General features: G+C 47.9%; 2 protein-coding genes across 9 annotated transcripts in view; both read right to left on the bottom strand.

Moving 5' to 3' along the window:
* The window catches only part of LOC101542609 (zinc finger protein OZF-like), a 35608-nt gene extending 29504 nt beyond the window's left edge, over positions 1 to 6104 (bottom strand). For 2 of the 7 annotated variants that reach the window (XM_055125133.1, XM_055125132.1), the window contains exon 1: positions 3298 to 3848. The gene's annotated coding sequence lies outside the window, so the exon portion shown is untranslated. Of the gene's footprint in view, positions 1 to 3297; positions 3849 to 4499; positions 4598 to 4802 lie in introns of those variants that run through there. The other 5 variants (XM_055125131.1, XM_055125128.1, XM_055125136.1 and 2 more) reach the window with 5 other exon arrangements.
* A 3338-nt stretch (positions 6105 to 9442) lies between these two features.
* On the bottom strand, positions 9443 to 24298 carry LOC101546310 (zinc finger protein 883-like). 2 transcript variants are annotated; one of them, XM_055125139.1, is made up of 7 exons: positions 24237 to 24288; positions 21925 to 22017; positions 19192 to 19470; positions 17842 to 17870; positions 16582 to 16665; positions 15111 to 15293; positions 9443 to 11434 (listed from the first exon to the last, which is right to left on the bottom strand). In XM_055125139.1, the coding sequence occupies exons 3-7, from the start codon at positions 19223 to 19225 to the stop codon at positions 9857 to 9859; spliced, it is 1908 nt and encodes a 635-aa protein (XP_054981114.1). In that variant the 5' UTR covers positions 19226 to 19470; positions 21925 to 22017; positions 24237 to 24288; the 3' UTR covers positions 9443 to 9856. The 2 variants fall into 2 exon arrangements, with proteins under 2 accessions (XP_054981114.1, XP_054981115.1); XM_055125140.1 differs by having other exon boundaries at positions 11296 to 11434; positions 15167 to 15293; positions 24237 to 24298.
* Between the last annotated feature and the right edge of the window lie 2028 nt (positions 24299 to 26326).

Below are 26326 nucleotides of genomic sequence, written 5' to 3'. Positions count from 1 at the left end.
AGTATTAAGATGTTAATGAGTGTTTGGACTAAGGAAAGGAGAAAAACCCTTTAAGAGGTATTTTGCCTATTGGCAGTTAGGAAGGGCTTTGGAATGCCCCTAGGTTGTGTTCCCTTTGAACCTGATTGTCCTCAGGAAGGGCTTTCTTATGCTGATTTTGCTACATGGTTGTGTGTAGCCTAGGGGCAAGGGGGAGAGAGTAAAAGAGGGGAGAGAGATGAGAGAGGTGGCTGAGGTAGATCCAGAGAGAGGAGCTAGGAGTGCCGAAGATGAAGATTGAATAACCGGTAACTGATCAATCAACCGGCTCGGCCCTCGTTTCTTCTGCAGTCTGCCCCATGGACCGGGCTGCTCCGGCTGGGCGAGCGGCCCGGGACCTATCCCTCTCAAACCCAGGGGGCAGCTGATGGGGAAAGCTGCCAGGGCTCTGCCCTGTCACCCCTGGCAGATGTTTTTTACAGTATAGCACAAGAACTATATTAATTCAGCAATAGAAGGGGACTATTTAGAAGGAACCTGAGTGACAGTCCGGGGCATAGGGTGTCTTGCCTTGCATGTGACTAACTCAAGTCTATCCTCTGCATCCCATTTGGACCCCAGAGTCCACCAATAGTGTTTCTCGAGTACAGAGCCAGGAGTAACCCCTGAGTATCTCCAGGTGTGGCCCAATAATAAAAACAGAAAAAAAGAGAGGACCAAGAGAAACATTAGTACCCACAGCTGTTAAACATCCTGGCCATCAAAATCACAGCCCCCGGGGCCGGAGGGATAGCACAGCGGGCAGGGCATTTGCCTTGCACGCAGCAGACCCGGGTTCGATTCTCAGCATCCCATATGGTCCCCTGAGCACCACCAGGAGTAATTCCTGAGTGCAGAGCCAGGAGTAACCCCTGTGCATCTCCAGGTGTGACCCAAAAAGAAAAAAAAATCACAGCCCCTTCTGAACTCACAGTGTTAGGGCAGGACTGCCCTGGGCAGGGCCAAAGACAATGAAAACCGTATATTTTCCACTCAGGCCTCTGCTATCTGCTTGCTCCAAGAGGAATGTGCGGGCTCCTGAGCTATGACCATATAAGGGTATAATCTAAACAGATAGCCTCCCGGGCTCAGCTCTCGGACCCGTGCAGGTGCTTATGCAATTGTGACCTGTAAATCTATAGGTTGGACAAGCAGATGGGCCTAATGGGATTGGAGGGAGAAGCATGTCGAATTATGAACTTATTGGCTAGGGAATGCACAGGCTTTCGCCGTAACGGCTGACATGGGCCTATATAAGTAACCCCGGCACCCTGGGTTGGGGCCTTGCCTCGCACCTGCGTATCGCTGTGTGTGTGTGCACAACCCTGGCTAGCCAGCTTAATAAACTACCTGCTTGCGGGGGCTGGAGTGATAGCATAGCGGCTAGGGCGTTTGCCTCGCACACGGCCGACCCGGGTTCGAATCCCAGCATCCCATATGGTCCCCTGAGCACCGCCAGGGGTAATTCCTGAGTGCAGAGCCAGGAGTAACCCCTGAGCATCGCCGGGTGTGACCCAAAAAGCAAAATAAATAAATAAATAATAAAATTAACTACCCGCTTGCTAACTGCATTCCTGTGTGGTCCTTGTCTGCGGTCAGAGATCCAGAATTGTGTCCTAACAAGAGGCTAACGAGAGGAGGCCCTGTGGGTCTGTCCCACAGGTACTGGCAGGTCTCCAGCATCACGTCCTGGGAGAGGCAGATTCTTCAGTGTGATCATAGTAAAGGGGGGGACTTGAGAAGTGACTGAACTCGTCTCTTCTCACTCCGGCCATAAAGTTTGTAGGAGACAGCTCAGGCCAGGGAGGATATATGATTTAACTGAGCTAATTGTTTAACAGTACCACTTGATGGGAAGCAGCCTTGGCCATGAAGGATTTATGACTGAATTAATAAAGGAACTAACTGGTGTTTACACAGACATGGAGTTGGAAGGCCAGGAATTGCCGATGGCACCTGCATCTTGTATCCTGTGTCTAATTGATGTGTCTAACTGATAGGATGCTCTCTTGAATATATGAAAATGCCTTTCTTTCTTTTTTTAATTAAAAAATTTTATTATTATTAATTTTTTAATTGAGTCACCGTGAGAACAGTTACAGGGCTTTTAGGATCGAGTCTCAGTCATACTATGCTCAAACACCCACCCCTTCACCAGTACACATGTTTATGTATGGAATTGGGAATGTCATATTGATATATTGTTCCTGTATGCTTTTGTTCATTATATTTTAGGTTACTTCTGTTATGAAATATTTTAGGTTACTTCTGTTTTTTTCTATATGCTTTTGCTCATTATGAAATTTTTGAAGCTATTTCTGCTTTTGGAATTGTTTATTGTTTTGCCAACTCCTGAGGCCTGTGTGCCCAGGATGGCTATATAAACCCTCTGCTGTAAGCCCTCGGGGTCGAGCTCTGGCCTCCTGCTTCAGCAGGACAGCTTGGTCCCAGCTAGCTGGAATAATAAAGTCTCGGTGTGTGTTTTGCAATCCCGCTGGACTCTTTGTCTCTCTGAATAGTGAAGGGTGGTCCTGGTCCTAACAGTCCCTGTAGAGCTTCCTCTGAGAGGTATCCATGCAGGCACATCCACTCTTTTTTTTTTTTTTTTTTTGCTTTTTGGGTCACACCCGGAGATGCACAGGGGTTACTCCTGGCTCATGCACTCAGAAATTGCTCCTGTCAGTGCTCGGGGGATCATATGGGATGCATCAAACCTGGGTTGGCCGTGTGCAAGGCAAACGCCGTATCCGATGTGCTATTGCTCCAGCCCCTCACATCCACTCTTTGGAGGTGAAGCTTACGGCCACGTTAGGGAACATTCTGAGTCAGGTACACGGGGTGGGGGCAGTGCCTGTTGCCACCCTGCTCTAGGTAGTGAGGATGGGACACCCCAGGGCCATCAAAGGGCTCAAGGTCAACAACCTCGGGAGAAACCACATTACATGTGCAACTCTGGTGGATGGGCCCAGAGATCACTCTAAGGCAGTTGGATCAGTTAAAATGTGAGAATGCTATACTAGAAGGTTCCTGGGAGTGCGAGTCTTGCACAAAAACACCCCAGGGTTGGTCCCAGCACCACTTTTCCAGTGAGCACTGCAGAGAGGAACACAAGCGCAGACCCAGCAGGATCCAAAAAAGTGACGCTGGATGAGGCCAAAATACTCAACACACACACCCTGCAAGCCACAGCCCATGATCACTAGGGATGAGAACAGGACACTCAAAGTCCAGTGAATGACTCAAAGCTGTGCAAGCATATGTGTGCCATAGGACCCTGACCTGAGGGTTTAGGGCCGCCCTAAATCCCTTTCAAAGCAGGTGTCTTGATCTGGAAGACCTCTGCCAGCTGCACAGATCCTCTGCTCCCTGGTACTGGCGCATGCCAGAACTGCACGCACATCAGTGAGTGAACGTAAGACTGTGACGGAGCAGGCGAGGCTCTCCAGAGCTGGAAGGACAAAATAGGGGAAACGCATGTCCTGGGGCCCGAGTCCCTGTCGCTTCCAGGATGGGGTCAGCACATCCCAGAGGCCCCTAAATCCGGTCTGTGTGAATCTGGAGCAGAGCCAAGAGGAAATCATGTGCACTTCCCCTGTGGGACAAAAACAAATAAGAAGCATGGCAGCAGGTTAGAGTAATCGGACAGTGGGGCCCGGGGACAGTGGGTAGGACGGGCGATCCCTACTGTCCCATCTGGTCCCCTAAGCACTGCCAGGTGCAATGTCGAGGACAGAGCCAGAAATGACCCCTGAGAATCACTGGGTGTGATCCTCACCTCACCTCACACCTCACCTCACCTCACACCTCACCTCACCTCACACCTCACCTCACCTCACACCTCACCTCACCTCACACCTCACCTCACCTCACCTCACCTCTCACCTCACCTCACCTCTCACCTCACCTCACCTCACCTCACCTCACCTCACCTCACCTCACCTCACCTCACCTCACCTCTCACCTCACCTCACCTCACCTCACCTCACCTCACCTCACCTCACCTCACCTCACCTCACACCTCACCTCACCTCACCTCACCTCTCACCTCACCTCACCTCACCTCACCTCTCACTTCACCTCACCTCACCTCACCTCACCTCTCATCTCACCTCACCTCACCTCACCTCACCTCACCTCACCTCACCTCACCTCACACCTCACCTCACCTCACCTCACCTCACCTCTCACCTCACTTCACCTCTCACCTTACCTCACAAAACAAACCTGAACAAATCAGCCTCTTGTTCTGGTACATCAAAGGGTTCCCGAGACCTGGCAGGAGGGATCCTTGAGAACTGATCTATGAGTACTCCTTGAGCATCCCTGGGTATGACCCCCAAACTCCAATATGACAAAATAGAGACAAAAGTGTCCTCAGCAGCAGAGCATTGGGCACTCGAATCAGTAGCCGCATCCCTGGGCTTCTTCCAAAATTAACTCAAAGACAAATGACCCTGGAAGCCTTGTCACTCTCCTCCTACCTGGGGATGGTCTGCCATTACCATTGCCTCGTATGGCACGTTACCATTGCCTCCAGCTTCTAATTCCCTGGGAGCATCAGGAAGTTCTGTCCAAAGACCTGGAGGACAAATCAGAGCTGTGAGCATCAGAGAGGGGAACCGCCACAGGGCCCTAACCGGAAGTCCCCCCTCTGGTGCCAGGAATGTCCTGACTGGCCAACGTCCTCCCCGAGCGACTAGTGTCCCTCCTCATGCATCTTTCTTAAGTTCTCTTCAGGAAAATGCCCCTTGTTTCCTAAAAATCAATTAATAAATAAGACAAACCTTTCGACAAGAGCGCTCGGTGTGTCCCAGGTGAGGGACCGCCAACCCCAGCCACCTTCACAGAGCAAGGCAGAGACAGCGGAGGTTCAGGGCACTCGGAGCGACCACTCAGCGGCCCATGAGGAAACCGGCCTTCCAGGACCCCTCAATTCCCCTGGGTACTCCAATACCCACTCCTTCCTGGCTCTTCACCTTCGGCAACAAGGCAGCTGACTGGAACTTCTTCCCAGAAATTGAAGCCACTGCAGGTGGAGGGCAGGGTGGGAAAGAACTGGGTTCCGTGACATCACCTGCATTGCCAGTCACAGCCTTAAAGGGCCAGGCTCCAAGTATTTTTGACCAGGTACTTTCTGGTAAGGAATGAAAATTGTTTTCCTCTTTCTTGCCTTCAAACAGGTGACAAGGACATCTGGGGGTCACCAGGTCCAGGACAGATGAAGAGTGAGGTACTGAACAGATGGCATACGGAGCAGAAAGTATGTTTTTATTAAAGAAATAAAATTCACAAAGATTTTTTTGCAGTTTCCAGGACCAAGCCTCAGCACCCTCTTGTCCCGCCCTTTATTCCTGCGTTATCAGCATTAGACTCCAAACAAAGACCTGGAGAAGTCAGAGCTGTGAGCCAAGAAAGGACAAACCTCTGCCCTGACCTGGAAAGGCCCTGCTTGGACCCCGAAATGCCCTGATGGCAGGCACCCTCGGGTACCAGGTCATGACCTCACCTGGGGAGACACTGCCAGATGCTCCTTCCTCTCCCGGGGATGCACAGCAGGCTGGAATTTGGGCGTCTGTCAGGACAGGAGTGCTGGGCTCTGTCTACAGGGCAGGAAACTGCAGCCCTGAGACCCAGAAATCCTCCCTGGGCCCCACAGGAAGGTCTTTATGGGCCCAGCCAGGGCCTGACTCCTAGGCCAGGAGCTCCTTTGATTAAGTACTTGCTGAGCTTCAAGGCTGCCCACAGTGACCACAGCTCTCAAAGTGGTTCTGCCATGAAGACAACCACAGGGACTTAGCATGGACAAACCTTTAGCCACATTCTGCTCACAAAATTATCATGTGTTTGTGTGTGTGTGTGTTTCGATTTGGAGGCCACAACAGGCAGTGCCCAGGGCTTATTTCAAGCTTGGCACTGAGGGATCACCCCTAGTGTGGCTTGGGGACCATTGGAATTCTGTAATTGAACCTGGATTGGCCTTGTGCAAGGTTAAGTGCCCTCCCCGCAATACTACCACTCCAGCCCTTTCTAAATAAATTTCTTTCCAACACATCAGGATTGATCCCTTAACAAATATCTCATCACCCCCACCGCCCCCCCAAAAAAAAACCCAACTATCTTGCTTTAAAAATAACCCCTTTACATGCAATATTCACCCCTCCATCCAGGGCTTGCCTAGTCAGGGTCAGGGAGTTGATGGATGGAGGGATGCTTTTCAACTTGACTTGAGGGACCAGAAATTCTTTATCAGGAAAGAAGATACAAAAGTGGGGCCGACTAGACAGTTAAGAATATTCGGTGCTTCCCTTACTGACAATGATCAATCCTCGGCATCCCATATGAAACCACAATCACTGTTGGAAATTATTTCTGAGGGTAGAGTCTGGAGTAACCTCTGGGCACCTATAGGTATGCCCCCCCCCCAAAAAAAAAACAACTCCCCAAATAGTCAGAAAAGTAAATTCATTTACAAGCCCTGGCCACATGTGTTGACCATTACCCAAGATGACCTGCCTCCTGGCAGCAGCCAGTGAAAATGATGGGCATTGATAGGGTCTTCTCTGGCCATTGGGGGGTTGAATAGCTGTTCCTCAAATTGATCTGGCACTTCTATATATGCATGTCTACACCAAAAGCTGCAGGACAGTGTCCAGTGCAACCCTGTGTTGGGAGGGTGGGACATAGAAGACTCCCTCCATTGGCAGGTCCCACACCCTAAGGCCTGTAGCCCAGCACCCCCTCCTCCCCCACTCTGCGCACAGGCAACGTTGCCTTATGGAGTTAGAGGCAAAACTGCCCCCAAGGATCATACACTCGGACCCGAGACCCCTGTGCTCCACTATATCCTCCCACTGCATCCACCAAAGCTCCACATCCTCCTAAAACCTTTGGAGAAACTCAGACCCCAGGAACTGCCTGAATGTTGGGGATAGGGGAGTGAGAAACAAGCATGAGAGCACCCCACAAATTGGCACGGCCCCGTTGGTCACAGTATGGAGACTGGAAGCGATAGGTGCTCACATCCTGCCACACACTGGACTTCAGTGTCCCCTTTCCACAGGAGTATCACTTTGTCCTTTACACACTTTGTCCTTTGCCCAGAGACGGCCTGATCCACTTGACATCGTCAGGAAGGAAAAGTGCACCTTGAAGACTCCCGTCTGAGGGGCCGGTGAGATAGCACAGCAGGTAGGGCATTTGTGTTGCACGCGGCCGACCTGGGTTCAATCCCCGGCATCCCACTCCAAGCACCGCCAGGAGTAATTCCTGAGTACAGAGCTGGGAGAAACCCCTGAGCATCGTTGGGTGTGACCCGAAAAGCAAAAAAAAAAAAAAAAAAAAGAAGAAGACTCCTGTCTGTGACATCACCCCATTCACCAAGGAGCCTTAAATTGCCAGGTATCAGGGGCTGGAGTGATAGCACAGCGGGTAGGGTGTTTGTCTTGCACGCGGCCAACCCAGGTTTGATTCCCAGCATCCTATATGGTCTCCTGAGCACCGCTAGGAGTAACTCCTGAGTGCAAAGCCAGGAGGTAACCCCTGTGCATTGCCGGGTGTGACCTAAAAAGCAAAATAAATAAATAAATAAATAAATAAAAAATAAAATAAATTGCCAGGTTCCAGGTGCAGATGACCATTATGCCAGCCCAGGTGAGTGTGCTGCAAGGGAGATGGGCTCGGATAAAGAAGAGGCAACCACTGTTCAGGGCAGCAAGGTACGGAGAAATACCCTGATCCTGTACTGGTCAAACATCAAAACAATATATTTCCTATATTTTCTCACACACACACACACACACACCAGGAAAAACAGAAGCAGGTTGATTCAAGGAGAAATACCCTGATCCTGTACTGGTCAAACATCAAAACAATATATTTCCTATATTTTCACACAAACACACAAACACACACACACGGAAAAACAGAAGCAGGTTGATTCAAGGAGAAATACCCTGATCCTATACTGGTCAAACATCGAAACAATATATTTCCTATATTTTCTCTCTCTCTCTCTCTCACACACACACACACACACGGAAAAACAGAAGCAGGTTGATTCAAGGAGAAATACCCTGATCCTATACTGGTCAAACATCGAAACAATATATTTCCTATATTTTCTCACACACACACACATGTCCATCAGGAAAAACAGAAGCAGGTTGATTCAAGGCAAAACAGGCAAGTAGGTTGTGAATGAGTCATGGGACAGTGAGTTTCTCGGGAAGTCTTCAAAATCAAGATGGGGTGAAAGCAGTGACTCTGAAGCCAGCCCTAGAGATGCAGAGAGGAACTGGCCTAGAAGCCACCCAGAGAGCTGAGAGACACTGGACAGGACCAAAGCCGGTAAGAACATCAGAGAGCACTGTACAGTTAACACTCTACCCCTTAAAAAACTCTTTACCTATCAGGAAACCCCAGGATGCAGTTTTAGAAACACATTTTCAACCAAGATTATGGGGCCAGAGGGTTAGTACTGTGGCTTAATGCTTGTGTTGATATGGTTTCCCTGAGTTCCATCCCTGGCATCCAGAACAACACCAGGATGAACTCCTAAGAGCTGCCAAGTATGGCATGAATTATATAAAACATACTTCAATAAATAAATCCCATGTATAGATCAACCCTAAGAATGGAGGCGCATAGGAGCTAATGGGCACCAAACCGTACCAGTTCATTTTATAGACTTGGTCATTTAGACAGACCAAAAACAGTTTTAATCATTATGGTGTCTTAGTAGAGTTGAGATTTTACTGCTTCAAAATGCAAACATTTTGTCTTCTTTTCTCCTAATATAACTGAAATGAGGAGAGTGGAATCCAGTAATGTGTCCACCCTTCATTGTTAGTCATCAAGTTGATGTTACTGCTGCTGAGATGGGAATCTGGGCGCTCTTCCAGGTTCCCACCATTTGTAAAACATTTTGTTCAATGGGCCCTTCCATCCTTTCATAGAACCATCAGAAGTCTTTCTATGCAAAGTCAAGTTGATTTCAACTCTCTCCAATCCACACTATTAAAGAATACTGGCAGGGCCATTTTCCTATATTTTTCAGAAATACTTCTCCTCAATGCTTAGGTAAATCTAATAAATATGAACACAAGGAGTACAGAGCTGATACAGCAGGTAGGTGCTTGATTGGATAAGACTAATCTAGATTCCAAACCCAGATCCCCATAAGGATACCTGTGTCCTCCCTCACAGGTATAGATGAGCTCAGAGTCAAAAGGTCACCCTGAGCAAAGCAAGTGTGGCTCCTCAAAATATAACAAAGGCAGGCCTGCAGAATGGAGGTTTGCCGTTTTTCCAACTCCAAAAGGATTCACTGCAACATCCTGGTTGATTTCTACCATAAACCCCACAAACCAGTCTCTGATTCAAGCCAAAGTCCGAGCAAAAAATGAGACAGTGACATTTCCGATTAAAGGGTATTTTTTGTACCCGTTTACTTAGTTCTTATTTAATCAATTTCCACCTGATTCCATCACCAAGATCCATTATTTACAAGTTAATATACACGTCAAGTCCAAATGCTGGGATACTGGCATAAGTAATGGTAACCATTACCATGTCAAGACATGTGTAATCATCTGCAACTACCTTTTCCTTACAGTACTGAAGTCACTGGAAACTTGTCACATGCTACAGGGGATATTTCTTTCTCAACTGCACTTTGCAACCTCTGATCAACCTTGTCCAAGCAAAACTTTTATTTTTTTGAAGGGGGTTTGTTCTGACCTTAGGGATTATTATTAGGGGATGGAATCATCCAGTATGAATTTTACTGTTTCCTAAGGCTTGAGAGAAATATGAAGGCCTTCCTTCATTCTTTAAACGCTTAAGAGTTCTCACCACTGTGTATTTTCATATGCCTACTAAGGCCTGAGTTCCAGGTGAAGGCCTTCCCACATTCCTTACAGACATAAGGCTTCTCTCCAGTATGAATATTCATATGGTTTTTAAGGACTGAGAAATAAGCGTAGGCCTTTCCACATGCCTTACATTTATAAGGTTTCTCTCCAGTGTGAATTTTCCTATGTATAGTAAGATACGAGGATTCGCGAAAGGTCTTCCCACACTCCTGACATACATAAGGCTTCTCCCCAGTGTGAGTATTCATATGACTTTTAAATGATGACAAATGAGTGAAGGCCTTACCACATGCCTTACAGTTATAAGGTTTCTCACCAGTATGAAGTCTCCTATGTACAGTAATCACTGACGATGTGCTAAAGGTCTTCCCACACTCCTGACATACATAAGGCTTCTCTCCAGTATGAGTATTCATATGACTATTAAGGGATGACAAATGAGTGAAGGCCTTTCCACATACTTTACATTTATAAGGTTTCTCTCCAGTGTGAATTCTCCTATGTATAGTAAGCATTGAAGTTCTGCGAAAGGCCTTCCCACACTCCTGACACACATAAGGTTTCTCTCCTGAATGAATTCTTCCATGTACAGTGAGCATGGAGTATGTGCTAAATGCCTTCCCACACTCCTGACATACACAATCCTTCTCTCCAGTATGAATTTTCATGTGATACGAAAGTCTTGAGGGATAATCAAAGGCCTTCCCACATTCCTTACAGATGTACGGTTTCTCTCCAGTGTGATTTTCCTTGTGCTTAGAAAGGCTTGAGCAATTAGCAAAGGTCTTCCCATAGTCCTGACATAAATACGGTTTCTCTCCAGAATGACTTTTCCTGTGACGAGAAAGGTTTGAGTAGCAAGTGAAGACCTTCCCACAGTCCTGACACGAGTAAGTTTTCATTCCTGTATGAACTTCCCTGTGGACACTAAGTTGTGAAGATAGAGTAAAGGCGTGTTCACATTCCTCACTTGCATGAGGTTTCTCTGTAGTATGAACTCTCCTATATATAACATGTTTTGAGGGGGAAGTGAAAGCCTTCCCCCAGTGTATCCACATAAATGGTTTCTCTTCTGTTTGGATCTTTGAACTATCACACTCGGATGACACCTGATTCAAAGTTTGTTCTCCCTCTTGACAATCCTGGGGATTCTGTCCACTGTGGGCTTCCAAGGGAACATCCCAGTTCCAAGGACATGGGAAGGCTCCTGCACATTCTGTAATTTTGGACGGGGTCAGTCCATGGTGACTTTGCTTGTGGGCCTGTTGGCATGAGGGATTCACTACAAATGGTGCTCCTCTCCCACAGTCCTGGGACTGCCCCCTTGGGGGAGTTTGTGTCCAAAAATCAAGGACAACAGACTGTGAGGAGCTTTTCCCAGGGGAGGGCTTCTTCAGAATGAGGTCTTTCTCTCCATTCTGATCACCCACAGAAGACATTCCACCTGTCTTTGCATCCCCATGGGGCTGAGGGCAGGATTGCTCACTTGGCACATTGTCACAGAGCGCAGGATCAGAGACATCCCAACGGAGCTGGCTGCTTCCCTGTAGAATGCAGAGGAGGATTCCAATTACTGTTCAATTCCTTAAGAGTCTCCCTGACAAAAGAAACTGAGGCCTGCAGGTTTGTTTCTAACATTTCCACCACAAGGAATGCAATTCCTGACACGTGGATGGCTTTTCCATGGAATGACCCAATATTTCTACATGGAGGATGCACAGAATTGAATGTATATACACAGTCATTAATTTGTTTGCATTTTTTTTCAACTGAATGAAAAGATAAATAAAATGGACATAAGGCCGTCTGCAGAACACCGAAGTAGTTTCAACTGAAATAAAATACACCTGAGTCTGCGTTTAGTTGTATCTCAATATGGAAGCCATGATGCAAGTGTTAAGGCAAGGCAAGGCTGCAACCCTACGAGCCAAGATAGACCATGGGGTTCACTGAAAACATCTCACCACAAGCGAATCCTCTCTAGGACTAATGAGGGTTTTTTTTGTTCTTTTTTGTTTTGTAGTTTGTTAGATATGACTGGATTGTCTTTGCTGTTCCCTAAGGAAGCTTAAGGTCTATTGAGCCACTCCTACAACAGATCTACTGAGGCACAACTAATAACCCTTTATTGCTTTTCTCTTACCTTTACGTCATTTGTATGATTTATTTAGCAATGTCCTTGCTGTAGAGACACAGGAAAACAATTGGTGCTATGCTATGTAACATGGGAGTCAACTGACTCCAAAATAATATTTACTCCTGGGCATCCATATTTACTTGACTTAAGCCTCAGTTGCCCTTAGTTCCTAGCACTCCAAGAGCAGGGTCCCGACAAGGGACTGATGGACCAGGGCAAGATGTGAGCTAACCCGGCACTGAAATGGGCCGGGCCAAGCGCCATAATACTTAACTACAAGTTAAGAGCATGGTCATAGACAAACTCTGTCATGTCCCCAAAGAGGTAACTGAATAAGGACCCTTTTGAGGATAGGAAGACTAACCAGGCCTGAAGACTGATCTGGAATATACAGTGAGATGTCCCTAGAAAGAACCAAACTTTAAGCTTGATATATCTCTTACTGTGTTCATACAAATGGACATTGCTAGAAAATTTAGAAGTAAATTTACTACATCCATTTAAGTGGATTACTAGCTGAGGAAAGAAGACAGCAACACACTCTGGATGGAATCCTGCCCTTGAGTGGATCTCCTAGTACTCTGGAGTGATCTCCTTAGATGAGATTCTGGAGGAGTGGCCTTACCTCTCTTTGTTGATTTGTTAATGTTCAACCCCACCTTTGTATCCCCACCCTACATGATTTCTATATAAACTCTGCCGTAAGGCGCTGGGGAGGTCAGGTCAGGTGGTTAGGTTGCCAAGGTTAGAAGGTTGGGAGAAGTCAGAAGATTATGAGGTTAAGAGGTCGTCAAGGTCACCCTGGTCACAGGGTTAGAAGAAGTCTGAAGAGGGCTGGAGCAATAGCACACGGGTAGGGCATTTGCCTTGCACGCGGCCGACCCGGGTTCAATTCCCAGCATCCCATATGGTCCCCTGAGCACTGCCAGGAGTAACCCCTGTGCATTGCCAGGTGTGACCCAAAAAGAAAAAAAAAAAAAAAGAAGTCAGAAGAGACCAGAGACTGAAGAAGACAAACTAGAGAGCAGGAGATAGAAAGAGTGAGACAGAGCACAACAGCACAGACAGAAGACAGAGGACTTAAGAGAAGAGCACAACGCACGCCAAGGTTAGAAGTAGAAGACGGAAGTTAGAAAAGGACAGACTACCAACACTGGGGAGGACAGACTGAGGCCTGGAGAGAGGAGACTGAGACCGGGAACAGCGAACAGAAGAAAGACTACAGAGATGACAGTCAGATAGAGAGGGAGATATTTTTTTTTAATTTTTATTTATTTTTACATTTATTTATTTATTTATTGCTTTTTTGGGTCACACCCGGCGATGCACAGGGGTTACTCCTGGCTCTGCACTCAGGAATCACCCCTGGCGATGCTCAGGGGACCATATGGGAAGCTGGGGATTGAACCTGGGTTGGCCGCATGCAAGGCAAACGCCCTACCCGCTGTGCTATCGCTCCAGCCCTAGAGAGGGAGATATTAAAGAGCACAAGGGCACACACAGAAGTAAAGCACAAAGGAAGAAGATAAAAAGAGCACAGCCAGTGAAGAGAAGACAAGAAGATGAGGAGGAAAACTGAGACTTTGGAGACTGAGGTCTGGGAGGAGACTAGGATGATGAAACTCTGATGACCGAGACGACGGCCTTAACTATGACTAGGACTGCGCCGTAAAGAGAGAGATGGGATGATGCCAGGGAATCTGTGCCCAATATCTCAGTTCCTGGGGAGGCCACTCCCGGTCCACTGAACACCGCCTCCGTGTCCTGCTCATGCCCGCCTGCGTGCAGGCCTGCCTTCGAGACAGCCCACCGTTTCTCGTTTCTTATGTACTGTATTGTGTGTTGAGTTGTGAGAAAACTCAACAGTAGTTTGTTCTTATTTTTTTGTTTGTTTTGGGTACTCCTGGCGATGCACAGGGGTTACTCCTGACTCTGCACTCAGGAATTACCCCTGAGTGCTCAGGGGACCATATGGGACGCTGGGACTTGAACCTGGGTCAGCCGTGTGCAAGGCAAACACCCTACCTGTTGTGCTATTGCTCCAGCCCCTGTACTTATTTTGAGGTGGGCCATACCAAGCGGTACAAGGGATCACTGCTGGTGAGTCCCATGGGTCCAGCTGGGGTGCTGGAGATGGAGCCCAGGTGTCCATCTTTGTGGAAAGCAAGTGCGTTTCCAAAGCACTATCACTCACGGCAATGAAAAAGTTCTTTTAAACAATTAACTCTTGTGCTTACTTTCTTCCAATGAAAAATCACTATTTTTCAAAATTAAAGATAGTAGGAACTAGGGCTGGAATGCTAGTACAGTAGGGAGAGCATTTCCATTGCATGTGGCGGTACTGTTTTGATCCCTGGCATCCCACATGGTACCCTGAGGACTACCAGGAATAAGTGTTGAGTGATGAGCCGTAAGTAGACTATCCACATCGCCATGTGTGAATGAAAAAGCAAGAAATAGGGGCTGGAGCGATAGCACAGTGGGTAGGGCATTTGCCTTGCATGTGGCCGACCTGGGTTCGATTCCCAGCATCCCATATGGTCCCCTGAGCACCGCCAGGAGTAATTCCTGAGTGCATGAGCCAGGAGTAACCCCTGTGCATCACCAGGTGTGACCCAAAAAGCAAAAAAAAAAAAAAAAAAAAAAAAAAAGGCAAGAAAAAAATAATAATAGGTATATCTTTAGTATATCTTTAGATTTTAAAGTGACTGATTTTAGCACCCAGTGAGACTATGGACCCTCTACTCCCAGCATTAGGCTGCAAAATTCCTCCCTGTAGTGGCCAGAACTGCACCTTTCAAGTCACATTCTTGTTCCAATGAACAGAAGTAAACTGATATAGCATGGAAGGAATTATTTACAGGAACCTGAGCGATAGCACAGCACGTGGAGCGCTTTGCCATGCTCATGACTGACCTGGATAGATCCCCTGTATCCCAGGAGTAAGCCTTGGGATTACCAACTGTGGTCAAGTAACAAAAACAGAAAAAGAGAAACGAACATGTGAAACAGTTATGTGCATCGTGGTCAATAATCTGGCCCATCAGAATCACGGCCATTGGGAACACACAGCTCAGGCCTACCCCCAGGTGCCAATGCAGAACTGTCCAGGCACAGTCGGCTTGCATGCTGCTCTCACCGACGGCCCGCAGGTGCTGGTAGGTCTCCAGCATCACGTCCCTGTAGAGCTTCCGCTGAGAGGAGTCCAGGTATGTCCACTCTTCCGGGGTGAAGTTCACGGACACATCGGAGAAGGTCAGTGCACCCTGAGTGGACACACACATGGGGTTAGGCATTTGGGCCTGGCGCCCTGTTTTCTGAACCATGAGGACGGCACTAGAGGGGCTCAGAATATCTCCCCTCTCCCATGAGGAGAAACCAGCCTCCATGCACATTCCTGGCTGATGGGCCCAAGAAACCAGTTTAAGGCAGCCAGGTCTGCAGTAATGCGAGGGGGCTACACTAGAAGTTTCCTAGAGGCACCGGCCTTACACAGATACCCCATGGCCAACCCAGCCCCAGTGGTGCAGTGAGCACTTTTCAGAGAGTAAGACCTGAGCACATTTCCAGCAGGACCGAAAAGGGGGCTACACAAGGACCAAAACACTAGACACCCCTCCCCCATGATACATCCCACATCCCTGTTCTAGGGATAAGAAGGGGAGACTCAATGTCCAGTCAGCAAGTCAAAGCTGTGGTTGGACATGTGTGCTGGTAGGACTCTGAACTCACGGTTCAGGGCTGGGCCAAACCCTCTAGGAGGAGGTAAAAGTTACTTGACCCACAATGACTCAGTTGGCCCCAGACATCTTCTGATCAGTCTTCCTAGGAATGGTGCATGCCCGGAACGATGCACACAGCAGCATTTGAACCCGAGACTGTGTGACGGAGCAGGCGAGGCTCACCAGAGTGGGAAGGATAAAATAGAAGAATCACAAGTTATGAGGTCTGGAATCATTAGAGTCAGCACACCCAGGGGCCTCTGATGCCTGTCAGGTTGAATCCTGAGCCCTTTCTCTTAGAAGCCCTGAGCACCTCCACTGTGGCAAAAGAAAAATTGAAAGGAAACGGAGTAGAAGGCTGGAGTAACAGTACAGTGGGAATGGGAACAGCGGGTTGGTCTGGCGATAACCATGTCCCATATGGTCCCCAAAGCACTGCAGGCACAATGCCAGAGTGGGTAACTTAACTCTAAGAATCACAAGGTGTGGCCCTGCCCCCTAACCACACCCCCCAACAACAAAAAAAAATAAAAACCCTAAGAAGTCAGCCTTGGACTCCTGTCATCTGTAAGGTCACGGAGACCTGTCGAGATTGACAATTGACCACTAATCTGGGAGCCCTCCTTGAGAGCCACTGGGTGTCCCCAGAAAGCCAAACACACACACACAAAAACAAATAAACATGGACAAAAGTGGCCTCGGACAGCAGAATCGGGCACCTAACCGGAGCCACATCCCACATCTCCTTCCTGAAATGACCCCTAGACAGTCCACTTCAGAGGCCTGTGCGCTCCTGTCACTGTAGCACCTCATCATGTTATTCTCCTCCTACCTGGGGACAGCGTGTCCGACGGCGCAACACCATCTTCTCCAGCCTGTTATTCTCGAGGATCTCCAGTGAGGCTTTGACAAAGACCTGGAGAAGTAAAAGCCATGAGCACCAGAGAGAAGCACAACCCGTATGACCCTGACCGGCTACACCCTTAGGCACCAGCTCACAGAACCACCCAGAGAAACTGTCAGATGCTCCCTCCTTTCTAGGGGATGCAGAAGTGGGTTCAAATCCGGGCTGCACATCGCTCTCAGGAAAGGCAAGGCAAGCAGTGAAACCTGCTTGTCCTGTCTCTCAGCCCCCTTGGGTCCCCTCTGACAGAAAATCTTTTAACATCTAAATAGAAATCTAGTGGAACAGATAAAAATTAGTTTCTGGGGCCTGAGTGGAAAACACGTAAGATATGCCACTTGCTTTGTACACAGCTGACTCTGGTTTGATTCCTGCATCCCATAGGGTCCCCCAAGCCCACTTAGAGTGATTCCTGAGCCCAAAGTCAGAAGAAAGCTAGGAGCGCTGATGGCTGAGACTCATAAACACACACACACACACACACACACACACACACACACACACACACACACACACACACACACTTTTAAAAAGTTCTGTTACTGGGGCTGGAGCAATAGCATAGCGGGTAGGGTGTTTGCCTTGCATGCAGCCGACCCGGGTTTGATCCCCAGCATCCTACATGGTTCCCTGAGCACTGCCAGGAGTAATTCCTGAGTGCAGAGCCAGGAGTAACCCCTGTGCAACGCTGGGTGTGACCCCCCCCCCAAAAAAAAAGCAAAAAAAAAAAAAGTTCTGTTACTGGGGGCTGGAGCGATAGCATAGCAGGTAGGGCTTTTGCTTTGCACACAGCTGACCCAGGTTCGATTCCCAGCATCCCACAGGGTCCCCTGAGCACCGCCAGGAGTGATTCCTGAGTGCAGAGCCAGAAGTCAGCCCTGAGCATTGCCGGGTGTGACCCAAAAAGCCAAAAACAAAAAACAAAAACAAAACAAAAAAACAAGTTCTGTTAGTATTACTAACTATAGCACTGTCATCCCATTGTTCATCGATTTCCTCGAGCAGGCACCAGTAACGTCTCTAGTGTGAGACTTGTTACCGTTTTTGGCATATTGAATACACCATGGGTAGGTTTCCAGGCTCTCTGAGAATGACGAAGGAATCAAACCTGGGCCGGCCGTGTGCAAGGCAAACGCCCTACTGGCTGTGTGTAGTCCTGGGAATGTAGCTTAGTGGTAGAAAACTCACTTGACATATATGAGACTCTGGGTTCAGTCCTGGTAGCACAAATAAAAGGAAAGGAATAACGAACAAACTCACCAGCTTTGTTTCTAGTTCTTACCACTGGAAAGCACAGTTCCATACACTAAAATATATAACCAAACTAAGTTCCTCTATTGACTTCAAGTTCAAGACAGACTTGGCTCTTTTTTTACAAACCCAAAGATGGGGCCAGAATGATAGTACGGGGGTGGGGGTGGGGGCGGAGGGTGGGGGGTGGGTAGGGCATTTGCCTTACAAACCCAAAGGTCCTACAATTAAATTAATAAACCTCAGTTTTTCATGCTGTAACGCACACTCCTCAGTTCTTGGTTCTCCTAAGTACACAACGTTTCTTCAATTTATTTTAAATTATTAATACATAACGATTATGTACTAACAATGTAAAATAAATTGAAAAAACGTTGTGTACTTAGGAGAACCAAGAACATCTAAGTTCACAATTTTCTGGACATTAACCAGTGTAAAAGTTTTTAAATGATATCCACAGACACAGCACAGAGCAGGGGATGCTTGCTTGGCACACACCCGCCCAATTTCAATCGCAATCACCCCATAGGGTCCCCAAGCAGAGCATAGAGGGATCAATGAGCACAGAGCTTGGAATAACCCCTGAGCATCACCAGGCATGACATCTAGCCAAAAATAAGTCACTAAATTTAAAGACTTGACCTATAGTCTGCTAGGGTACTTGCCTTGCAACGGCTGACCCGGATTCTGTCCCTGGCACCCCACTAGATATTAGAAGCAGCAACTACAAGCTATGACCTCAAATCCAACAGAATAAAAAAAGGATAATTTAAGCGTCAACTCCTCCCAGTCAGTTTTACAGGGCACAGGTTTGGGATTTGGAGCCACAAGTAGCAGAACTTTGGGCCTATTCCTGGCGGTACTTGAGGACTCTTGTGTTGTGCCGGAGACTGTACCATGGCAGGCTGCTTCAAGGCCAGGGCCTGCACTCCTGGCCTCTCTCTGACCCCAGGAATTCTAATTCTATATAAATCCTGTGAACCCTGTGAGAAGGACACAGACGGGCATGAAGGGGGCAGCGATGAGGCGCAGCTGCTAGAGGCCACGGCAGGGCTGCTGACACCAAGGAGCTCCTGATGTGACCCTGAGCTGGAAGCACAGGCTGCAAATTAAAAGGTTTGAATTGCCAGCAGGGGCCAGAAAGAGAGACCAGTGGGCAGGGCAATGCATGCAATAGACTCAACTATACACCCCGAATCCCCAAGGAGTGATTCCTGAGCACTGCTGGTTTGGCAGACGCCCCTCTCCACTGCCAACCACACCCAGTTAAAACAAAGAGGAAGTTACCTGCCAAAAGCAGAGGTGTGAAATCCAGTGACATATTCTCAAGGTTCAATTCAGAGGTTTGATTTTGTTTTGCAGCCACACCCAGCAGAGCTCTGAGATGACACGCCAGCTTCTCGCAGACTGTATGATTTTACTCATTTTTTGGTAGACTGTAGGATATCATTGGTTTGTCCTTTCTCCCTTGCCACGAAGAATTTAGGTTAATCTGGTAATACCCATCACAGTGCTCCTGAAGCACCTCCATTCCTCTGTGTTTATTGGAATGTAGCTCTAAACATTCTAGGACAACATACAACATTGGTATATCCAGTTCTCCTTGCCAGAGGAAGCTCAGGTTTATCACAGTGCTCCTGAGGCACTTCCATTCCACTGTGTTTATCTGTAAACTCCTCTCTATGCTCTCTTCCCCAACCAGTTAATCAGCTTTTCCCCCTAATCAGACTCTGTTCATTTGTAAGGTCAGATCTTTTTAGGACACTGAACTTGTATTGTAAGTTAATATTGCCTTTCTCCTCTCTTGTGTCTTTTGAATGGTTTACTTTAAGCAATGTTCTTTTTGTATGGACAAAGGAAGATAGTTAATATTATGCTTTTGTAACTTAGGATTTAATTAGCTTTGAATATAATTCCCTCCCAGGCATCTGCTTTCTTGACTTAAGCCTCAGTTGCCCTTAGTTCCTAGCACCCCAAAAGCAGGGTTCCGACGAGGGACTGAAGGGACTCAGGACAAGCTGTGAGCTACCCTGACATTGATACGGGCCAGGCCAAAGCGCCACGATTCTCAACTATAAGCTAAGAGCTTGATCATTGACAAATGCTGTCATGATCATGTCAAAAGTAATAATGAGACTAGGACCCTGCTAGGGATAGAAATGACTAATCTGGCGTGAGCACTGTAGTCTGAGATTGAGATGATCCCAGGAGGGCAATCCTATAAGCTTAATATATCTTTTACTGTATCCATACAAAATGATGAATATTATGAATGCTTATATGTTTGTTGTACAGGAGAGGAGAAACACACCCATGGGATTCCACTCTTGGGCGGGTATCCTGCTGAAAGGGAATCTGTCCTAGAAGCAGCATCCCTGAGGGAAAGAACTGTATCCCCAATGATTGTGACCACACCTGTGTGTAAGCCCCAACCCCTCATGCTTTGGGATTTAACTAGGCTCTAAAAGTGGGCTGGGGAGAATCCAGATCCAGATCCAGATCCAGATCCAGAGGGAGAAGGAGAATGAAGGAGCATGGGGGAGAAGAAGCAGGAGGAGAATCAGAGGAGAATGGAGATGCGAATGGAATAAACTGCAACTGAGACCAACCAGCTTGGTCCTCATTACTTCCATCGCCATTGACCTCCCTGGGGGAAGCTGTGAGACTACTTAAGGGGGGTGGGGGCTTCGGGAGAGAGATAGAGCCCCAGGAAAGAGATAGAGCACCAGCACTGCCAGGCTTTTTTTGTGATTACTCAGTATGTGACTTTGCATAAGAAAAAGGAGAGGAGGGGCCAGAGTGATAGTACAGCAGGTTGGGCATTTGCCTTGCATGCCCGCTAACCTGGATTGGATCCCTGGCATCCCATATGGTCCCCCAAGCAATTCCAGGAGTAACCCCTGAGCATCTGAGCATCGCTGGGTGTGATCCAGAAAGAAAAAGAAAAAAAAAAAAAAAGAAAAAGGCGAGGAAAATTATACTCGGTCTAAAAGCTTCATGGTGATAGCTTTTTGATAGAATTTTGTTCAGAGTGTCCAACTCCTTTTCCTCCTGACAGACTCTTGTTGAGTATATTCCAGAATGTTTACATCTATAAACTTTCAATGAAGGTAGGAAAGTAGGAACGAGAGAGCACTGGATTGGATTGGACATGGGCCACCTAGAAGCCCTGGAGCCTTCCCTGGTACCCATTGTCCACTGGTAGCCTGGAGCACACAGCAGGGACCGGCCCTCAAGCACTGTTAAGTGTAGCCCCAAATCCCACCCCATCTGTTCCCCGAGAAGTGAGATAGACCCAGGGAGGGGAGCTCAGAGGGCTGAGCTCCTGCTTTACTGGTGGGGGACACAGCACGGCTCCCCTGCATCCAGAGACACATGAACAGAGGGGCAGAGTCCCTGACTATCTCAAGTTTGTGGAAAAAACGGCAAAACCAACAACAAACAACAACAACAAAACAGTTGGGTAACTCCAACCTGCCAAAAAGAATTTTAAAGAATGCTCAGGTGTCAAGACAAATTCTGGAATCCTGGAGTGAGACTTTATTTTTTTTTTTGGGGGGGGGGGCACAATTATGTGGTTTGGGCCAAACAAGCTCAGAGCAACCTATAAAATGTAATAGTTTTCTGATTTGGGAGCTGGAGCAACAGCACAGTAGGTAGAGCATTTGCCTTGCACGCGGCTGGTTCGATTCCCAGCATTCCATATGGTCCCCCCCTGATTTCTGTGGCACTTCTGGCAATGCTCAGAGGGCCCTTTGGGGTGCAGGGATCGAACCCAGTTCTGCCAAACGGAAAACGAATGCCCTACCTGCTGTACTATCACTCTAGCCCTTTATTTAATTTCAATTTCTTAATGGATGATGGCTCAGGGGACCTTATGGGCTGGTGGGTATCGAAACCAGGATAGCCAAGAGTAAGACAAATGCCCTGGTGTCTGTACCACGACACAGACCCCTAGAGTGAGCCATTTAAAACCTATGGCAGCTGGTCCCTGGAAACCGCCTTTTTGCAAGTACTCACCAGAACAGCACAGGGCGCGCCTGGCCTGGGAGAGATGGAGAGTGGGGAGGAGATGATGCTCAAAAACTGGCAGGTGAAGCAGAAATTTTTTTTCTGGGGTAAAATAAAATGATAAAGGGTCAGCAGAGATAGTACAAATGATAGGACGCTTTTCATTCAAGCAGCTAGGTTGGGTTCCATTTTCAAAAGCCCATAGGTTCCCCCCAGCACTTCCAGGAATGATGCCTGAGCTCAGATCCAAGAGTAATCCCTGAGCACTGTGTGCTGTGGCCCCAAATTTGCAATTAAAAAATAATAATAAAACCAAAATTTCCTGTACAAAGGGACTGAAGATACAGTAAAGTGGGTGAGGTGCTTGTCTTGGAAGAGTCCAACTCAGGTTTCATTACCGGAATCCCAAAAGGTTCCTGTGCACTTCAAGGAGTGATGCCTGAGTGCAAAGGCAGAAGTAAACCCACCCTGATGCATCCCCCAACGTCCACTGAGTGTTCTCTAAAAGCTCTGCATCAGGGCTGGAGCAATAACACAGCAGGTAGGGCGTTTGCCTTGCACGCGGCCGACCTGGGTTCGATTCCCAGCATCCCATATGGTCCCCTGAGCACCGCCAGGAGTGATTCCTGAGTGCATGAGCATGGAGTAACCTCTGAGCATTCCTGGGTGCGACCCAAAAAGCAAAAAAATAAAATAAAATAAAATAGAAGCTCTGCATCTCCCTGGAACCCCCAGAATCCACTGAATGTGTTAAAACATGTGAAAATCAAAATGATCCCCCAAATTCTTTTGAGCCCCAAGCATGGAAAAATGGGCCTTCGTCCCCCCATCCAAAGGCAGGAGGCTTGTACACCGGATACTGTTTGCCTTGCAATATGCACATGACCTGGGCTGCGCCCCGGTATCCTATAGGATCTCCTGACTACCAACAGGAGAGATCCCTGTCAGAGTCAGGAGCGGCCCCAGAACAATACTGGCCGTGGTTCAAAGAGTTCTTTTTAAGAAAAGAAAAGTTGGGGCTGGAGTGATAGCACAGCGGGTAGGGCATTTGCCTTGCACGCGGCTGACCCGGGTTCGAATCCCAGCATCCCATATGGTCCCCTGAGCACCGCCAGGAGTAATTCCTGAGTGCAGAGCCAGGAATAACCCCTGTGCATCGCCAGGTGTGACCCAAAAAGGAAAAAAAAAAAGTGCCCCCAGGACCCTTTCATGAGAAAAAATTGGTACTTTAGCCCAGACTGTAAACAGCCTAAGGAATGAAAGGAGGCCAGCAAAGGGCCAGCCTGGATTCCCACCCCATCCCTGTGACACGGGCGCTGCAAGTGTCCCAGCAATAGCGCTAACACGGTGTTAGCTGCGCGCGGCCCCTCAGATCTGGGGGACACTGAGGCTCCACCCGGCTCTGACTCTTTCTCTCTGGTTGGGGGCTGGAGGAAAGGTCCGCGGGGAGGGCGCTGGCCTCACATCCCGACACCCCATGGGGGCTCCAAACTCCAGGCGGGGAGGAAAATCCCTGAAGAGCTGAAGAGCCTGGATTCAGCCCTGAGCAAGGCAGGATGCGGGTGTAAAATACAATGACACATAAATTAAAAAAAGGAAAAAGTCTCTGGTTATTTTCCGTTGTTTCTAACTTAAAAAGTGAGCTTGGGGGGGCTGGAGCAATAGCACAGCGGGTAGGGCGTTTGCCTTGCACGCAGCGGACTAGGGTTCGATTCCCAGCATCCCATATGGTCCCCCGGGCACCGCCGGGAGTAATTCCTGAGTGCATGAGCCAGGAGTGACCCCTGTGCATGGCCCGGTGTGATCCAAAAAGCAAAAACAAAACAAACAAACAAAAAAAACCCCAAGCTTCTCTGTTCATACCCCTTCTCTTGCAGGACCACATGCTTCCTCTGCCCAGCTCGGTCTTTTATGGGGGGTCCGGGGCGATGCTCAGGGCTCAACCCCCGGAGGTGATCCGAGGAGCGAGTGGAATCCCGGGGATAGAACCCGGTCGGCTGCGTTTCAAGGCCAGCGCCCACCCCGCTAGACTGGAGTCCCCCGCTGACGCATCTTTCTAAGTAAGTTTCTCCTCAGCAGAAACTACCTCGTACGTATTCCCCAGAAACCAATGAATAAATAAAATCTTTCCTGCGGGAGCGCTCGGTGCGTCCCAGCGTGAGGGGCCGCCACTCCCGGCCGCCTTCACGGACAGATCCCGCCGCCCACAAGGCGGAGACCGCGGGGGTTGGGGCGCTCGGAGCGACCACTCGGGCGGCCGGCAAGAAAATACCCCGCAGTTCCCCTGGTCCCCGCTTCCCTGCCGCTCTCCCGCTCCTCACCTTGGCAGCAATGGCGGTGCAGATGCATTTCGGCCCCAACGCGGAAGACGCCGAGGGAAAAGGTCCTGGATTCCGTGACGTCATTGCACTTCCGGTCAGAGCTTTAAAGGGCCAGGCTCCTAATAGTCCAGGTCAGGAATATTTTTTTGTTTTTCCCCTTGTTGGTATTGGATCAGTTGACCCAGATATCCGGGGATCGCCAGATCCGGGATAGATGGGAGTGAGAGGCTGAAGAGACGGCATATGGAGGAGAGAGTTTTGATATTTTTCACTAAGGGAATAAAATTCACAACAATTTCTTTGTTTTTTTTTTTATAATTTATTTATTTTTAATTAGAGAATCACCGTGAGGGTACAGTTACAGATTTATACACTTTTGTGCTTATACTTCCCTCATACAAAGTTCGGGAACCCATCCCTTCACCAGTGCCCATTCTCCACCGCCCGTAAACCCAGCGTCCCTCCCACCCTCCCCAATCCCATCTCCCCCCCACCCCACCCTGCCACTGTGGCAGGGCATTCCCTTCTGTTCTCTCTCTCTAATTAGCTGTTGTGGTTTGCAATAAAGGTGTTGAGTGGCCGCTGTGCTCAGTCTCTAGCCCTCATTCAGCCCGCAACTCCCTTCCCCCACATGGCCTTCAACTACAATGTAGTTGGTGATCCCTTCTCTGAGTTGCCCTTTCCCCGGAACGTGAGGCCAGCCTCGAAGCCATGGGGTCAACCTCCTGGTACTTATTTCTACAGTTCTTGGGTATTAGTCTCCCACTCTGATATTCTATATACCATAGATGAGTGCAGTCTTTCTATGTCTGTCTCTCTCTTTCTGACTCATTTCACTCAGCATGAAACTTTTCATGCCCATCCACTTAACTACAAAATTCTTGACTTCCTTTTTTCTAACAGCTGCATAGTATTCCATTGTATAGATGTACCAAAGTTTCCTCAACCAGTCATCCGTTTTGGGGCATTCGGGTTTTTTTCCAGATTCTGGCTATTGTAAACAGTGCTGCGATGAACATACATGTGCAGATGTTGTTTCGATTGTACTTTTTTGCCTCTCTGGGATATATTCCCAGCAGTGGTATTGCTGGGTCAAATGGGAATTCAATATCTAATTTTTTGAGAATCGTCCAAATTCACAACAATTTCTTTGTAAGCAACTGCCAGGACCATGCCTCAGCTCTGTCCCACCAAGCTCCTCCTCCCCCTCCCCCCAAAATGCACAGAAATTACAGGGCGATAATATTCAGATATTCATAATGTTTTGTGTTTATTGATTCATTTTGGGGGCCATATACAGTAGTGCTTAGGACTTATTTCTGACTCTGTGCTCAGGGATCACTCAAGACTGGGCTCAGTGGTGCTAGGGATGGAACCTGGGTCAGCTACTTCCCCGCTGAGTATCTTTCTGAACCCCATGATTGTTTACATCGTACGGAATTTCCACTTCTTGGTGTAACTTCAACTATTCATGTTCTCATAGTTACAGGAGAGGACTAGGAACTAAATGAATCTCATGGCCCAGAAAGGGGCTCAGGGATTGGTGATAAGTGGGAAAGTATTATAGGTGAAAGCAATATTCCTCTGTCTGTGTTCACAGCCATTGGTGCTTTCAAGCTACTCCTATCACTTTATTCAACAACTCTTCAGTGCTTGAGTCCAAAGTGCAGTGATTTTACATGGATCAGACGCATGAACAGAAGTCCCTTCACTACTGTACAGTTGAGTAGACTTTTAGTAGTTTGGTAGTACATAGAGTTATCCAGCGAAAATTAAATTATTCAATATTTGAACCAGTGGACAAGAGCAATTGTACAGCAGGTGTGTTAGAGGAAGTGTCTTTTTCAGAATGTTGACCATTATTTGTCTATGATGATTTGATATTTGTTATAATAAGAACATAAAGGTAGGTTAGTTTAGTTTACTTTTATTTCTCTGAGTTCTTCCATAAGTATACTGAATTTCTTGTAACTGCTCCATGAGGACACCAGCCTGTCACAGAGTTCAAATAGGAACAATGGGTTAGGGCCCCCAAAAGGGAGGTGATTAGAGATCAATAGATGTTTGCTTTGTGTAATAGCTTTTTCTCA

Source organism: Sorex araneus, chromosome 2, assembly GCF_027595985.1.
Source record: "Sorex araneus isolate mSorAra2 chromosome 2, mSorAra2.pri, whole genome shotgun sequence".
Lineage (NCBI taxonomy): Eukaryota > Metazoa > Chordata > Mammalia > Eulipotyphla > Soricidae > Sorex > Sorex araneus.
Note: the sequence above shows the minus strand (reverse complement) of the source record. Positions and strands in the feature narration are given on the sequence as shown.

Coding starts and splice junctions, on each gene's coding strand:
- LOC101546310 (XM_055125139.1), bottom strand. CDS start 19,225: ATGTCACTGGATTTCACACCTCTGCTTTTGGCAG. Junction 17,871..19,191: donor CACACCTCTGCTTTTGGCAG/GTAACTTCCTCT, acceptor TTGTGCTACCAG/GACTGAACCCAGAGTCTCAT. Junction 16,666..17,841: donor CAGAGTCTCATATATGTCAA/GTGAGTTTTCTA, acceptor TTACTTCTCCAG/GTCTTTGTCAAAGCCTCACT.